The 17796-nt window shown below is 40.7% G+C and overlaps 1 protein-coding gene across 9 annotated transcripts in view; it reads left to right on the top strand.

Moving 5' to 3' along the window:
- Positions 1-2190: 2190 nt before the first annotated feature.
- Positions 2191-17796, top strand: part of LOC128415683 (FRAS1-related extracellular matrix protein 1-like) — a 119971-nt gene continuing 104365 nt past the window's right edge. For 6 of the 9 annotated variants that reach the window (XR_008331040.1, XR_008331041.1, XM_053392245.1 and 3 more), the window contains exons 1-10: positions 2195-2603; positions 7147-7652; positions 8489-8583; positions 9650-9945; positions 10819-11018; positions 11782-12105; positions 12218-12326; positions 13273-13404; positions 15162-15506; positions 16182-16324. Coding sequence is in view for 6 of the 9 variants with exons in the window: in XM_053392245.1 (XP_053248220.1) it covers positions 7413-7652; positions 8489-8583; positions 9650-9945; positions 10819-11018; positions 11782-12105; positions 12218-12326; positions 13273-13404; positions 15162-15506; positions 16182-16324 (1884 nt within the window). In the remaining 3 variants the exon portion in view is untranslated. Of the gene's footprint in view, positions 2604-3637; positions 3729-7146; positions 7653-8488; positions 8584-9649; positions 9946-10818; positions 11019-11781; positions 12106-12217; positions 12327-13272; positions 13405-15161; positions 15507-16181; positions 16325-17796 lie in introns of those variants that run through there. The other 3 variants (XM_053392244.1, XM_053392243.1, XR_008331042.1) reach the window with 3 other exon arrangements.

Consider the following 17796-nt stretch of genomic DNA (forward strand, 5'->3'; position numbering starts at 1 on the left):
GTTAATTCTTTATCTGCCATGGGAATTGTCTGTGGTAGGGGGAGTGTCAGCCTTACTGAAGTTTTTTATGATGAGTCATGACATGCTGACACTCCAGTTCAGTACACAACAGTCAGAGAAGTGTATAAATTAGCTGTTGCCTTCTGGAGAGTAGCTTCTGGTACACTCTTCTTTGAAGACTGTTCACTTCATCCTTTAATATTAACTCTCTCTATGTAAGTATCATGATTAGCTCATTGTTGTTTTAATCTGTATCAAGCCACCTATTTACACATTGGTTGGTAACTATTGTACATGTTTTTGGAGCGTCATTCAGTCACATGGGTTGTTCTGTTTTATAAAGTTACCAAATTCCACCACTTTGCTTCTACGGTTTCTGATAAGGACTCATCCCATTGGTCCCTCTATGTCTATGACCTAGAGGTAGCTCTTTTTGACAAACTGGTTTTTTTTAAAAAATGGACCAAGAAATTAGCAGAATTGCACCTCATCCAAGCTGGGTGCATTTTTAAAAACAGGTATAAAGTTCTAAAAATAAACAATCCTAGTGAAAATCCACATTTGTGTTTGGAGAGACACTGCATTGTACTACTGCCTGTGAAAATACTGGTTGAGTGTGCAAAGCCGCTATGTGTGAACAGGCACTTCATAAGTCAGCAGACAAGAATATTATTGGATGCTTTGTATAACTTGTTCTGAGCTCTTTATTGCACTGCAGTGTAACTTTCTGCACTCTTTCTGAACTAATTATTAAACACATATCCAGTGTATTCCTAGTGAATGTTTTTCTCCAAATGTGAAATCCTATGTGACCAAAATGGCTACATCTACAAACAAGAGGGAGGGATCAACAGGCTTGAGGAAATCTCAAGTTTGATAAAGTAGGAAAAGTTTTTAGGGAGAGAAAACCACCACCACCACCACCAGAAGGTGGGAAAGCCATCTCTCCAAACATCCCAAGGAAGAGCGATCATACTCAAGAGTGTACAGAATGTCAACTGACCATGGTGGAGGGGAGAACATAAAACGTGGGGGACAGTAGAATGGAATATTCTAAGAAAGGCTTTGGGTGGTTGGTTGGAGACCTGAACCAGAGCTCCTCACATTTTGTTGCAGATCTCCCTCCCTCCCTCTCATCTATAATAGCCTGGTGCTATTTGGACTGAAAGTGACTAGTCCTCCTTGCAACAGTGGGGGATCAATTACAACGTTCAGCCCTTGAGGAAATATGGAACCTGAATGAATTCTTACAGCTGTGATGGGGCAATCAGCCTGCTCAATTGTTTGGGCCACCAGAAGCAAAATGGCTAAGTTGTGCCAGGCAGGGAACAAAGAGAGGCAGGAGTGCAGCGATAGAAACTACCTACCAAAATGTCAGCACGCAAGCAAACAAGCACTTATGACTTGTCGTGATGGTTAGGTGTTTTTGAATGTATTTTCCAGAGTGAGGTGATTAAATGCTTTTAAAAGTACAGGATGGAATTCTGAAAACATCCTTGTCGAGTAGATGCTGTGAAAAACCTGTGTGTGAGAGCAGCACTGATTCCACAACAAACTCCCACATGGAAGCAACCTTGCAGAATTAGGCTCAGATCCAGAGTGACTTCATTGGACCCAGCAGTGCTTTCAGAAGTAGGCTCTCCTCTCATGGCTTGACATTCTGCTTCCAAAAGGAACTTCAGAATTGGCTTCTAATACAGCTAAAGTTGCTGCCAAATGGGTAAAAAAAAATACCATTAGTATTCTCAAACAGGGAGTGGACTTTGGATACATAAAGATTCCTTAAATTGGGTCTCAATAAACTATCCTGGTAAGTTTAAGATCTGCTACAAAATTACAACGGAGGCAGGGGAAAGAGAACAGGAAGGCAATTTAATAATATCACACTGTTTCCCTCCATGTTGGCCTTGTTTTCTTAATGGCTCAAGCCCCATTAAGCCCTCAAAAACATTCTGAAATACTTCTAACAAATTCTAGAAGTTAGAATTTGTGCCGCGTGGCTCTTAAGCATATTTACTCAGAAGTTGCCCCCCCCCCCCCGAGGTTAAGGTGGCTTCATGACTAGTAGGCAGGTTTTGGATTTCAGCCTTCACTTCTTGTATCTTTTCTGCAAAAGAGGTCAGCTGAATCCCTATTTGTCACGATTCCTTAATTATCATGGAGCCTCTAATCCAGGCCACAAATTCCTCACTGCCCATTCTCCCTGAGTCTGTCTGTCTCTCTCTCTTTTCCCCCCTTCAGAATGCGTATCTAATAGCAACCAATGACTTTTCCTATTTTCTCACTTGGAATCTGTTTTGGAGCTTGGAATTGCTATCTCACTTGAATCAGTAACATCTGTGAGTAGTGGGCCAGCTTGACTTAGACAGATTTCCTGCATTTTAAGGTTTTGTTTTTTTTCTTCCCCCTCTGAGGAGATTGCTCTGGGACAATTACATTTAATGCCTCTTATTTCTTTTCCTTGCTCTGGGTTAGCTTTACTTGAAGGATTTGAAAGTGACTTTGAGGAACATTACCACCATTTTGAAAAAAAGTTCCACTTTCAAAGCACTTGAAAAGAAAAAGTTTGAGGGGGATTCCTAAAGCTGTATTGCAGCTTGCAGGTATGGCTTTGATTTTTCCTTTTCTTGGCAGGCTTGCTAGCTTTCCATTCCCTTTCAGAAACATTATTGGGTGACTAGAGGACAGGCATTTTAAAAAGGAAGAAAGAAAAACTGTTATATTAGACAAGAGCAGACAGAAAAGGTGCTGCAATTTCACACTCAGAATTAAGTAGGCACTTTGACTTAAAATGCCTGTTAGAAAATATGCTTTTCAGTACAAATAGCATGACTGTGTATTTTTAAAATATATATTGTATCTGGTGTTTACAAAAGACAGAAGAGTATTATTTTATTAAATTCAAAATATGTTGAGATGTCTCCTCTCTCTGCCATAGGAATATCCTCTAGCAAGGTACTGTTTTCTTCACCAAATTAAATGATTGTGCCTTGGCAGACTAAAGAAGGATGTGTTTGCTGCTATCCAAACTGCAGCTTTTCTGTTTTGAAGACTTCTTTGTCGTGGCAAGTGATCTTCTTGTTGCTGGTTCAGCAGACAACAAAGGTGTCACTCTCCCTTTCTAGATGGCTGTTAATAAATTATTCATGCAACTAGCTAGGAATCTGGATTTTCATGTGAATTGCAGTGGCATTTTTTTCTTCTTCTCCTGCAGACTCCCACCATTTAAATAGACTTTTTTTTTTACACACCTGCATGCTTCAGGCAATCAGGTGTTTAAAATCACAGATGGGCTGTTCTGCTCTGTCTCTCTCCCCCTCCCCTCCAGTGAGTTGCTTATCAAAGGAGTCCTGTGGATACTTTTGTCTTTTTATCCATTCTTGTGTGGGAATTCTACCCACCCCCCTAAACTAATTAGCATGAGGGGAAAGGGGACTCTAACGGGACTCTGCTAATTAGCATTGGGGATCCTGTAACTTGGCTTATTAATTTTAAACTTAAAAGATGCAGGTGCATTTTCAGCCTTGCTCTGTAGGAGAGGGAAGCTTTAGAACTCCTGTATTGCCCCTTGCAATTGAGAATAACTGGTGTGTGTGTAAAGTCTGTCAGCAAATTGTCTAACTGCTACTGGAACTGAGAACTGTGTACAATGAAAGGACTGATTATGTTCATACTACTCTGTTTTCCCATGGCAAAAAAAGAGTGAGCCCTGCAGCTAACAACAAAAGGTGGGTTACTAGCAGCCTCGGTGTCTGGAGGAAACAGATATTTTGCATAAGAGGATTTTTTAAAATCCAGATTTGTGAAAGACCTGTGCTACGGTTTGAGTTGTTGTTTTAAGTTGGAAGGTGAAAAGTGAACATTAGAAAGCATAACCAGTTTCCTAGATGTGGTAATGAAGTAAAATAACTGTATGATAAAGGTGGATAAGATGTTATGTTGTTTTACAGCAGCAACAATGTACAGCAATTAGAGATGTCCATATCAGCAGGGAGCCGCAGTGCACCTCATAAACGAGCAAGGGTTCTCTGACCCCTTTTGTACTGTAACAGGAATCATCAGTGTGTTGTACTTCCTGTTTTGGTGCTTCATTTGTAACATTCAAAAATGGAAAGTTGCCACCTTGTTCCCCCATATGAAGATACATGTAAAGTCTTAATGGAGGAGACTCATTGACTCTGTTTTTGAACTTTACAGAAGCAAAGGTATGCTTCCTGCTTCCTGTTTTTAGCACTTAATGGAATGTGTGCAATCACCAGCCACACTCAGTTGATTTCCTGAAGGCACAAAGGCTTAAAGAGGTGGTGGGAATACACATGCAACTATTACCCACAACCTTCCCTTGTCTGGTGGACTGCTTTTCACACCTTCACATGTTCAGCATGAAGATCTGCAGCAGGTTTAAAAATATGTTCAGTTCAGAAGCATCCTTGCAGTTGAGAACTTTGCCTTATCAGAGTTCCCAAATGTGGGGAGGTTTCTGCACGTGTTCTGCTGAACACATGTGGAAACTCCCTTTGGGTGTGTGGAGGTCTGAACAGTCGGCTGTATGTGGGGATGTTGGAATGACTACAGTTTTACTTCAACTCAAACACAGCAGGGACCTACCCATTCCTGACATCAGGCTTGGGAAAAGGTAGACTTGGTTTGTCAGAAATGGCCTGGGCAGGCAAATCTCCAAGCCCTCTTGGGCCTAATTTGGCTCCTCACCGCTGACTTAGGCAATCTATGATTGTCATAGATGACAACCTGTGTGTTCTTTGCCTTTAAATGAACTTATGTGTTTTATATTTGGTCACTTTAAAAAATTGTGACACTTGGAGTTTACACACTTGTACGTACATAATTGTATTTTGGAGTCAAGATGCATTCATGCCAAACTCGGAGATTTATCTTCTGAAAACTAGGGGGATGGGCTAAAAGCCTCAAGGAAAGAGATACATATATGCACCAAAATTGTTTTCTCAAAATGCATTCTCAAACTCTCCCTGAAAGCCGAGCAATGGGGGAAATAATTGACAAGGGATAAGTGCAAGATAGTAGGAACTCCCCACACTTATTTCTTTTAAGAAAAGATTGGGATTGGAGAGGATTTCAATTTGCTCCATAATTTGGAGTGAACTCCGCTGATATACGGTACATCTGACAGGCCATTCTTGGATCATAATATAGACATGTGCAGTGCTTTTTTTTCTAAAAAAAATGTTTAGGGGTATTCTCATTTTGACTCAAGAAAGTCACCCTTTTATAGTTCAAATTGGGAAAAATAAATACAGTAAATGGACAAAAGTACAAATATTCAGAAAATGTTTAGGGGTATGCATACCTCTGCGTCTCCCCAGAAAAAGAGCACTGGACATGTCTATTGGATCACACCTAGCATGGTCAGCTCCTACACAGAATTAATTTTCTCAACACTCCTAGTCCATAAAGAATAGGAGAGCAATTAAATGGTTTTCATTTTTTTGGGTCTTGGTAGCATGTAAATTAGTTCTCAGAGTGGGAGGAAATGGGAGGATTCTACAAATTAATTATACTATAAAGTAGTTACAATTTAATACTCTCTTTTACCATTAAATCTTATGGAATTGTAACAACCTGTCTGCATATTATTTATTGTGGCAGTAAAATAAATGTTGGACAAAATAATCTCTTATATTGTCTCATAAATGGTAAAAGGAGGAAGTATTTTAAAATATTACACCAATGTGTCTTGTCATTTATTTATGATAGTCGGGGAAGAATGGCTTGAGGAGCACACTACAGTGAAAACACCTCAGAAGGAGAAGGGCCTGCTGGGCTTGTCTTCATTCCTGCTCTTGTTATCAAATGGTGTGATAATGGAAAGAGGAAGAAATAAAGTCACCACCTATACAGGCACATCCTGGGCTTCCAGAAATAGTTGACAATATTTAAGCACAATCAAATAAAAATAGTCAATTGATGGGTCAGTTTAGTTCGGCCTCTCATTTTTCTCACCCTTTGTTAGGACCAGATAAGCACAAGCTATATCCTGGGTGGAATATAGCGAGGAACTGTGTCAGAGACAAACTGTGGTTCTAGTTGACTCCCAAGCAATGGGCACCAGCAGATTGGGATTGTTGCCAGCCTTGCTGAATGTGGAATAATATTTGAAAGGCATTTGGCTGTTTGTTTTTTACCGATAAGCAAGTGTTAAAACTGATGCAATAATAAAGCTGAAGGACATAATGGAGCTCATGTTGTCAAATAGCTTTAAACATGTTTTGAATTGCAGACACTGGGCTAGCTCTGAATTAAGTTGGTTGACCTTGGGTCCCATTGATTTCAAGTTGATCATGACTTAAGTCCCATTAATTTCAATGGGAACTGAAAGTAGTTAGTTTAGTCTGGATTATATGAGTTCTTCCCTCTTCCATTGTATTTTAATAAAGCTTTACTATGCAGATTGGCCACTTTGAAAGGGGAAGAGTTTCCTCTGCTATTTGTCTTTGTTTTTGCTTTTGCCTTCTTTGTTGGAGGGCTTTTTACAGTGGCCTAGGAATATGCATGCTGCATCTGCCTTCCAAACCTATTTCCCTCAGTATGTTCTTTCATGAAAAGAGGCAATGACATTTCCCACTAGGTGGAGTGAGGAAAAACATTGCAAGTATAATGGAAACCAACTTTCTCTGCCCTCTTGAGTGTGATTGCATCCTCATTGAAACTGAGTATTCGTTTCATTATTATTATTTAAATATCCTTAATAAGATTACCTTGCTGTTCACCCCACCACAAATGACATTGTGTGTCTGCTGCATTCTGTGAGTTTTAGGGCACACTCTCAATCCACAATCCAGCAGAGGCAGGCGGGCAGAGCTGCTGTGCCCCAGAGACTTGAAGCTTTCTTCTGTGCCTCCTCTGTCCAAAGTCTATGAGAAATAAAATCCTCATTCCCCAAGTCGATAGGGAACAACAACATGGGCAGAAATCTTAGAAAAGGAATGATGTTGGCAGAGTGGAAGCAGTGAAACGTTGCATGGAAATTGGACCCCACTCATACTAAACTTTCTCGTCGCGTATTTTATTATGCATCTGAAAAGCATGTTTGTCTTCTAAGCTACTGTTCTGCATTTGCGGTACCTCTTCTTGTTCAAGTAGAGTAACTCTGATTTCTTTGAATAACAGGGAAGCGTTTGCTGTCCGTTGAACACTGTCAATTGGCACATGTGAATCACTCCATTGTAACATCCTAGCTCCTGAACTGCCTTAGAGAAAAGCATTACTACTAAGTAACTTCGTTGTATTTCTTGAAGATAAAATGAGCCAAAGCACATTTAATCAAAGGGATAGCGGAAGTTCTATTTCTTGAGCAAAAGAGAACAGTAGTCCCAAAATACTATTGTAGCAATTGTTGCTTTGAATGACTTAAAGGAAGGAGCAGCACCGAGAAGATGGAAATTATGAATGCTTTCGTAGCATTGACTATTTTTATTGTCCTTGAGAATCTTGAACCTCTAAGAGGAGCCAAGCTGGTCCTGGTGAATAAAGAAATCCACGTTGAAAGAGGACGCGCTGCGTACATAACTGAAAATGAACTACAGTTCAATATTTCTAACGAGAGAGATTCTTGCAAGGTGGAGGTGGTTTTAAATGAACCTGTGACACAAAGAGTTGGGAAACTTACACCTCATGTAAGTATCATTAGTCCAGTTTCTTATTGGCTTAATTTCTAATTAGATATGAAATGCAAGTCAGTTTGAATGGAACAGCCATGTTAGCTTAGCCGTTCTCATATTTATGGCTCCATTGTCTCAGTTTGAATCAAGTCATGTCACGAATCTCAGTTTGAATCAAGTCACGTCCTTGCCCAACATTTACACACCATAAAATTACCTCCTGAATATGAGCAAATTGTGAATGCAAATGTGTGGGCATGGAAAAACACCTTGCACATGAGTGGTCTTATCCTGTTCTCCTTGGGTTGGCTCAGAAACGAGCAGAACTCCCCCCCCAACATCATAAATAACCCATCTCCAGTTCACAAGCCAATCCAACATTTGCAAATAACCTAGATGTTCACCCAATCTCCTTCTCTCACAACCCACCTATTCCTTTCAACACAACTTTCCCATCTTGGACAGCAGAAGTGGTGCTCCAGGAACAGCAGAAGGTAACTCTATACCCTCCCTCCCCCCTCTTCTGCTCAGCATCTTGTTTATGACCTCGGGCGGGGGGGGGGGAGGGAAGCCCCTGTTGCACTTGGGAAACCTATTACTCAAGAGTAATAGGGTTTTGTAGGGTTTGAGGAATTGAGAAGCTGGAGCCTAGGGGCACTAAGAGTAAGGGGTTTTAGGGCTGCTGGAGGGTAAGTGAATAACTCTCTGCCTTGGGTTTTCATTTGTGGTCCTGTCCAGCTTGCCTTGCTTTTGAACTGGGCTTTTACAAGCTTCATTCACTGGGCCTGAGTACTGAATTTTTGTGGAACAAGTCCATTTTGCTCATTATTTGTTTCTGTTTCTCCTGTTAGGTATTTGATTGCCATTTCTTACCCAATGAAGTGAAATACATCCACAATGGTTGTCCACTGCTAAATGAAGACCGTGTGATGTTGAGAGTATACAGGTTTTGCCTCGTTTTCCTTGAATGCAGTTCTGCATATATAATTATTCTAGGAGGATACATATATTTGTTAGCATTCCAGGCTCTTAAACAAGGGGGTGCATATTGGCTTGCTATAGATAGCCCCCCCCAGAGGGCAAAAAGCAGCTTCAGGGGGCCATTCTAGTGGAATAATTGCATTAAAGCAAAGGGTTAAGGGCAGTCTCTTGTACTAGTTTTCTGCTTTAGATTGTAACCTCCAAAGCTTCATTCTGACAAACAAACAAACAAAAACAAAAAACACACCACTATTACAAAGGAATGAACCTTTGACTATTTTTGTTGTTCTAAATTTTTGTCTGCAGTTCTATGTCATTTATCCATGCATAGTATTTTCTTCTGCCATTTCAGGAGTGGCTGCTGAGCCTATAAAAAATTCTGTCAAAGGGGGGGGGAGTTATTCCCCATAACAGTAATGGAGCTTTGCTTTTCCAGATTGGAATTTGGACCCAAACCAAATAAGGCAACCTCCAAAGCCAGGCATCCCCAAACTTGGCCCTCCAGCTGTTTTGGGACTACAACTCCCATCATCCCTGATCACGGGTCCTGTTAGCTAGGGATGATGGGAATTGTAGTCCCCAAACAGCTGGAGGGCTGAGTTTGGGGGTGCCTGTCCAAAGCACTTCAAGATCAAATCAGACTTGTTTCCAAAGTGCTGAACTGGGATCCGGACTGCAGCTTGTGGCCAATGCACCACCCCTACGATCAATGGCTACTAGCTGTGTTGGCTATGTGCTGTCTCTAGTACCAGAGGCTGTTATGCCTCTGGCCTGATCCAGCAGAGCTCTTTCTACATCATTATGTTTGTAATTCATTAACTGTTGGAAACATCAAAATGTATATATTCTCTGTGCAGAACAATAAAAACAGCAGTTAAAAAGCTGATTCCTAGAATCAAGCAACCCTTAAAACTTTGTATATGGTGCCCCTAAAATGTTAGGAGGGAATGTTTTGTACTTACAGTCTTCTAAATTTCCATGCAAAGATTGTCATTGCTCACCAGGAAGTATTTGCCGTCTCCCTTTTACAGGTTTACAGAACTAGAGACCGCTGTAGAGATGTTTACTCTTCATATAACAATAAGAAGCCCCAAACCGAGTCTTGTTCAGTTTGGACAAGCGTCTCTAGAAGTTCCAGAATTCTTTGGGATTTCTCAGCCAATTGACAGAAACATTTTGACTTTCAAGTACAACGGTTTAGGTAAAGCCTGCACAGTGAGGATCTTGTCGTCTGAATTACTGTTTCCTGCTGTTGGGCAAGTAGTTGTTGAGGACTCTAAAATACAGAAAAGTGAAGATGTATCAACATACACCAAACAAAAAAAAGGTGATTTTTAATCTTATTTAACTTTCCCCTCCCCAGCTGTAAGCTCTTTCCCAAGAATTGCCTACCTCTTTATCACACTCAAAAATGTATTTCATCTTGAAACAGCTTAGCGTTGGCTCAGATGGAAGGCTTCTTTCAAGCATCTGAGGGGACAGAGTGGCAGGATGGGGTTCTATAGGCACCCTGTTGGCATATGTGTCCTTGTAGTCACTGAACTGGCATCACATGGCCTGTGCTATATACAGCAGATCTAGGGGGATCCCTGTTCCCTCACCATTGTCCAGCATGCACGATTCAATCCTTTAGACCAACTGTCTAGTTAAAAGGGGACAGTAAGATGCTGGGAGACGATATTAATTGAGTTCTCTTTCAGTTGGAAGGAGAATGAAGAAGAATGCATTCCCACTGTCCTGGTGGGAATATATACCCATGAATTATGAAATGTGTTTCCAGTTTTGATACAGATTAAAGCAAGGGTGTATTAAATAGATAGTGTTTTGTTTTATCTAGAGATCTTCTGTTAACCCAGTCATTTAGATAAAAGAGGTTCTGCTGAATATGCAAATACTGTAGGTCATCACTACTGAGCTAGAAGTTAAGTCTTGTGGCACTTCAGGGCATCAGAATTGCCACTGGATTGGCCATGGTTCTCTGGCATGCAGATCTGTGTCTTTAGTGTGCACAACCCCCTGTTTCAAAGATTGTGTAGCTTAAATTAGAGGATTGTGTAGATTAAATTACAAGGTCATCCAAAGTCTTCATTCAGTATTCAGAATATGTAAATCCCTTAAAGATTGCTTGTGTTATTAAATAAAAGAAAGATCATTTAGAAGGTTAGAAATAGTTTGTTCTAAAGTTGTGTTTCCCCCTCAGCTGGACAATCCAAACCGCCTTGTCCCAGCAATGGTGCCTGCCATTCAGGATTGAAAGAAATACACCTTCTAAAGATGAGCTGTGAAGACTTTCTGGAGATGAGACTTAGGTACCAACACCTCAGTCCCCCATCACCTGATAAGGATTATATATCCATACAAGTAGAAATCAGAGACAAAAAGAGCAGATTTCAGCTACAGGTAAGGACAAAGCAGCGAATCAAATTTTCCACAAAACTTTCTGTTGTTTTTCCATACTCCCAACCTCCCTCCCAAAAACTCTAGGAAAAAATTACTTGCATGTTAATTTCCCTGGCTATGTATCAGATTCAGTACATGCTGATTGTGTGGCAAGATGGACACTTTATTGAACCCAGGAGGAGGAGGAACTAAATATAGCATCTCTCTCTCAGCGGAGCTGATGGAGTGGCCCTGCTTCCCATTCTGCCCCCTACCTCACCCACAGCTGCACCTTAATGGAATGGAATATTACTATTACAATAGTATTTGGAAATTCAGTATAGTTCGCAGATTCATTGCATTAGTCATGTATCCGTCACAAAATTTGTACTGAGAAGTGCAAATTTCAAAGGATGTCTGTTTTTTTTCAGTTTGCATATTGTGAATTGGGTATTTTTGCCTTTTAATGCCAAGCTGAATTCAATTTCTCCCTAGTCCTACTTGGAGCACATTATTCCAGACAAATGACTACCAGATACCACAAAATATATGTCTTAGTACTTGCTCCAAATGTTCTAAAACAGACCCTATTGATCATTTCCTCCTCCTCTGAAAACCAGCCTTTTGAATCTGATAACTAATAGTTGTTTTCAATAGTTATCTTTTTTTTGTAATAATACCCAGTTGAACCCAAATAAAGTTCCTTGAACTACATTTAAAAGCAATATATTAATGCCCCTCTTCTGCACTGACTGTGAAGAGACTTTGGTTTCCTTGTTTGTAGGCAGAAAATGTGTGGATTCCTGTAAGGATAAAAGGGGCCATTCCAAACAGACAACCTCAAGCTGCATTCATGTCCATGTTCATCTTGGAGATAGATGAGTTCATTCTTACTCCTCTCACGACAGTGACTTTGGATGCCGAAGATGAAGAAACCCCGAGGGAAAGATTGCTATTCAACATTACTAAACCTCCTCCTCAGGGATATGTTACCCACCTGGACGACCACTCCAAGGCCATTACGTCTTTCACTTGGCAGGATTTGTATGATACAAAAGTTGCTTTCCAGCCATCTAATATCTCTCATTCTGAGAGACAGAACTATGAGGTGAGAGATGGGATGTAACTGCTCCCCTCCCCTGGTGCTCACAAGCTAGTCTATGCCTACAGCTCAACAGTCACAAAGGGACTGAATTAATCTTTTCTCTCTCGCTTGCTAGGTTGAGTTTCAAGCAATTGATAGCCTCTTCATGAACAGCTTCCCTATCATGGTCCATTTTTCAATTCGAAGTGCAGTAACAAATGCTCCTAGAGTTGCATGGAACACAGGTAAGGAAAATCCCTTTGAAGATTTTCTTCACAGATGTGGTTTTGCAGCGGATTCCCCTTCCGTGTGCTGTGATAACGCAGACGTAGGATGGTTCAAATAAATTTGATTTCAAAGAGAAAAGCATTCTACAGTGGTAACTGGGCATATTTATCATCCATATGAAAGATGTGCTTTATATTTACAATATAGTGGCCCCATCTGAACTATACATCTGAACTATACAACAACTTTAGTTCATTCGGGTTGCTGAGAGTTGTTTGGCCATCCCCTATTCCCTTCAAACAGCTACAATTCTGACAGTGAACAACCAATTCCCCTACCTAAGGAACTGTGGGAATCTTAGCTCTCGGGAGGGGGAAAATGTGAGTTCCCAGGAATATTTGGGTGAAGCCATGACTGTTCAAAGTGGTATGCTACTGCTCGAATTGTGATGGGGCCAGTGACAGGATTACAGTAACAACCCTATTTTCCAAATATGATAAACCCATGTTACTATCAGTACTTCCAGATGGGTCTTTAGTGCGGAATTGGTGTTACTCATGCATGCAAGTTTTTTCAATGCGCGCACAAAATGCCAGCCCATATTTCCCTCCCAATTTATGCTGGATTTACCTTTTCCAGGGAATATCTGACATGTAAAAAAAGAGAACCCACAAACCTATTGGCAGTGACCCATTTGCAATATCTCAATGACCTGCTTGCAAATTAAACATCCCTGAATAGAATCCTGCCTCTTGCTTTTGTATCACCATGTTCTTTTAACTGTACTCCTAAGTATCAAACCAGTTAACTTTCCTGAATTTCCCCCACAATTGCATTACTTTTCCACCTAGTGCAATTGCTTACGCTGAAAGCAAAGCTCATGGCGCCTTTAATGCTGAATTGCTCTATGAGCTCATTCAGAGCCATATGACTTCATTGTGTTTGAAATACCTGCTTATATAGGGCTTGACTTGTTGGAAGGACAGTCTCGTCCAATTACCTGGGAGTCTCTTCAGATTGTAGATAATGATAACCTTGATGCTGTTCAGCTTCTTGTGGTGGAAGGCTTATATCATGGCTGGCTCACAATCAGAGGTATGTAGCTTCTTGGTCTCAAATTTGTGGAATTTAAAATTGAAAGTTCCCATGTGTGTCTCCACCCCACCCCCAGTATTTAGAGTACAAAATAAAAATTAGAACTTTTCAACCAGACCTTTGCTTGAAGCAAAATAGATGGTTTTATTGTGGTGGAAAGTGCATCCTTTTTTTGGATGTGGAGGAAAACATTATGAAGATACTGCTAGAAACCGAGTTGAGCTTTAACTTGCCTAAGTGGCAAGACAGATGGCAATATTTTCATCTGTAATAATGTTCAGTTATTGATCTATTTCCTTCATTTGTACAGGCACTCAACGGTGTCAGTATTTTGCAGAAAGCATTTAAGAACATACCAGGAAATTTAGGTTTGTGCAATTAAAGTGCTTTGTTATTCTAGCACAAAAAAACCCACTTTAAAAAGGGAACAGACTTTTTGAGTTTAGGAAAGTGACAGAGAAATGCATTGAAAAGTGTGGAGTGAGTTAATGATTCATGCAAAGATGTATAGACACCCTGCAAACAAACCAGAACAAATGCTCAATAAAGACAAGATACAAACTAACCTCTGTGTAACCTTTGTGTAATAATAATAATAATAATAATAATTTATTATTTATACCCCGCCCATCTGGCTGGGCCTCCCCAGCCACTCTGGGCGGCTTCCATAAAAACCAAAAATACAGTAAAATATCACACGTTAAAAACTTCCCTGAACAGGGCTGCCTTAAGATGTCTTCTGAATGTCAGGTAGTTGTTTATCTCTTTGACATCTGCTGGAAGGGCGTTCCACAGGGCGGGCGCCACTACCGAGAAGGCCCTCTGCCTGGTTCCCTGTAGCTTTGCTTCTCGCAATGAGGGAACCGCCAGAAGGCCCTCGGCACTGGACCTCAGTGTCCGGGCAGAATGATGGGGGTGGAGACGCTCCTTCAGGTATACTGGACCGAGGCCGTTTAGGGCTTTAAAGGTCAGCACCAACACTCAGGGCTCCTACATGTAAGTAAATGTGACCTGGATTCAATGGGTTGTCAAATCAAATTATCCCACTACTTTTTCAACATGGATATTAATATTATGTCAGCTAATATATCCATGCTACAAGCATGTTATCCTAGGGTTATCAGATGTCCCCGTCCCCAGATTTGCAAATCTGTCCCCGGACAAACTCCATCACTGGAATGTCCCCAGATTTAAAAATCTGTCCTTGGGAAATGCGGCAGCCTCAGCAGCCCGGGGCCAGCCTGGTAGCGCAGTTGGCTCTGGCTGGCTTCAGGAGTTGCTCACTGCCTGCTGCCGTGGCGCCCGCCATTTTTTCTTGCTGGAAACTCTGTGCATTTATGTTTCACAGGGTGCAAAAGAAGGGCTTTGCACCTTTATACAACATGCATGTGTGCTTGGGCCCAGGGTCTTTGGCCTCACCATCCCCACTACTGACTCCCTGTTGCTACTCAGCTTAAAAAAAATAATTAAAAAAATGTGTCCCCGGATTCATTGAAAAAAATCTGGTAACCATATGCTATCCAATCCATCCAGTTTTGCTGCATAAAGACAGCATAGTACCAGGCTCCCATTCACTGGAGAATATGTGCATAGGCATCAAATTATATGTATCCAATCTATTAAATTGACTAGTCTTTAGGGAAAGAAACTATATCTAAACATAGGTAACTACAGCCATGCTGCTCCACTGTATTAAATAGATGCATGTTAACCAGTAGCGAGAAGAACTGCTGTTTTTCTTCTTTCGTCTTGTGTAGGTAACAAAGGCTTCAGGTTTGCAGTGAAAGATCTCAGGAATGAAGTTGTCCGTTACCATCATGATGACAGTGATACAACCAAGGATGACATAGTCTTCAGAATTTTTGATGAAAAGCACAGTGCTAGACACAGATTTCCTATTAACATTCTTCCAAAAGACGACACCCCACCATTCTTAGTGAACAATCTTGTCTTTGAGTTGGAAGAAGGCAGCACAGTTCTTATTGAAAACCATATGCTTATGGCTACTGATTTTGATTCGAGTGATGATTATATCCTCTACAAAATATCCAAGCCACCCAGTGCTGGAGAACTTATTAAGCAACACTTCCCAGATGGACCAGGTAGTGCTGGGGTTGGGAACCTCAGACCTGGGATCAAATGTTTCTCTTTTCAGCCCTTGAGCCCCTGACCAGGCCATATCCTCTCCCAAGACCACACCCCTCACTAGTCTTGCTCTATGCTCTCCTCGATTGCTTTTGTCTGGCTGAAAATGCACTTGGACTATAATAAGACCTTTTCCTTATATGGATGGAGGATGAGAATATGTGGGTGGGAATCTGTAGAAATCTGTCTTTTGATTGGCTGGAATATACCCTAATATATATAGGTAAGAGTCTCATCCATTGCTCTGCCTTGAAAGTTACTGGGAATGTGACCCTCATTCTGAAAAAAGGTATAGAGTAACTATGTCTATTAAAATGAAGATGCCATTATTAATCAGAACAATAGCTGTTAATATATTAATCCAGATAGCTGGTTGTTGAACCAGTCATGCAATATTTCTAGGGTGAGATTAGAAGGCATGGAAGGAGGAGACCCAGCTGTTTATATTCAAAAGATGATTTTAAAAGGACAGAACATGCCTCAAACATAGAAGAGCTGCTGATATTCAGTATAGATGGCATTAGGGATACAAGAGCCAATGGTCTGGTTCCAATATGAAACCTAATGTGAAGGAGAAAAATGAAATGGAGTATTTTCTGAAATTGGTTTTTGTGCTTTGTTGGATTCTCAAGGTATCCCTGTGTTTAGCTTTTACCAAAGAGATCTCTTCCACGGGCTTATTTACTACCGTCATTTTGGAGGGGAAATTTTTCAAGACTCGTTTGAGTTTAACTTAGCTGACAGCCAGGAACCACCGAATCTCTCAGATCCTCAGGTAATTTGTTTTACAATTTCTCGTGAAAAACCAAGTAGCAGCAGAGGAGAATCCTAGAGGAAAGATCTAAATAACTTGATTTGAGCTCCATGGGAACATCTCCATGGATGTTTCTTCTAATTCTCACCTTGTTCCTTAACTTAGATGAGAAGTCAGCTCCCCAGCCTGGCTCCAATTAAAAATATGGATGATGCTCTCATATTATAGTGCATACATGACTATGCATAAAGTATCAATATGCATACTATTTATTTTATTTTAAAAAGAAATTTATATACTGTCCTTTGTCAAGCAAGATAATGTAAATACATATACAAAAATTAAGAAGCAGCGCTGTATAAGGTCAGAACCCAAAAAATCTCCATCCTTAGCATTGGACAAAAGTTTAGGGTTCTATGATAAATGTGTGCATCCTTTCACTACAAGAAGAGGTCCAGCCTGAAACATACACGAACTTGTGATCTTTACACCTCTAGCAGGAATAATGAGTGCCTACCTTTTTAGATATTTGACATTTCTTCCATTCAGCTATTTACCTGCCGGAAAACAGAAGGAATTGTATCTTTCTCTCCTTGCCCTCTCCAAAATCTCCAGAGCTCTGCAGGCAATGTGGCCAACAGCAAAAGCTCTGGTTCTGTTGCCTCTGCTTAATTCAGATACCATCTATGTCAGGGGTCAGCAATCTTTTTCAGCCGTAGGCCGGTCTACCGTCCCTCAGACCATGTGGGCGGCCAGACTATATTTTTTGGGGGAAATGAACGAATTCCTATGCCCCACAAATAATTCAGAGATGCATTTTAAATAAAAGCACACATTCTACTCATGTAAAAACACGCTGATTCCCAGACCATCTGCGGGCTGGATTGAGAAGGCGATTGGGCCGCATCTGGCCCCCGGGCCTTAGGTTGCCTACCCCTGATCTATGTTATGCACAGTCTTTCTGGTACTCCTCAGCTTGTATATCTGACACTACCCTAGAAGAAGGTTTGAACAAAGATGTCGCCTCTTTACAGGGCCGTGTGTGTGTGTGTGTGTTATGGTGCAAACACTGTGAAGCTTATGACACACAAAGTGAAGCTTGCAGAGAAGATGATTTCTATGAGAACCATCTTTGCTCAAAGAAATGTTATAATTCATACCCTTTCTTCTCTTTTTATATTACTAACTGCAGTAGCACTGTTGGCTTCCTGAATTATTAATCAAAACAATTTGGAACTGACACTAAAGACTAAAGGTTATTTGGTTATTCTTCACGTTGGATAGACCACAAAAACAAACTATATGAGTACCTGATGCTACACCTAGGCAATCTTTGTGATTTATATGGTGGTGCAAGACGTTCTCAAGCAGTAAATGCTGTTTTTAAGGCATATATCCATGTTCTCCCAAGCCATTTAATTACAATCTAAGTGCTTCAGGTTTTTGCACTAAGCTCCCCTTGCTAGGTTTCATGCTGCTTTTGTTTTAATTAT

The sequence above is a fragment of the Podarcis raffonei genome, chromosome 6 (genome assembly GCF_027172205.1).
Source record: "Podarcis raffonei isolate rPodRaf1 chromosome 6, rPodRaf1.pri, whole genome shotgun sequence".
NCBI lineage: Eukaryota > Metazoa > Chordata > Lepidosauria > Squamata > Lacertidae > Podarcis > Podarcis raffonei.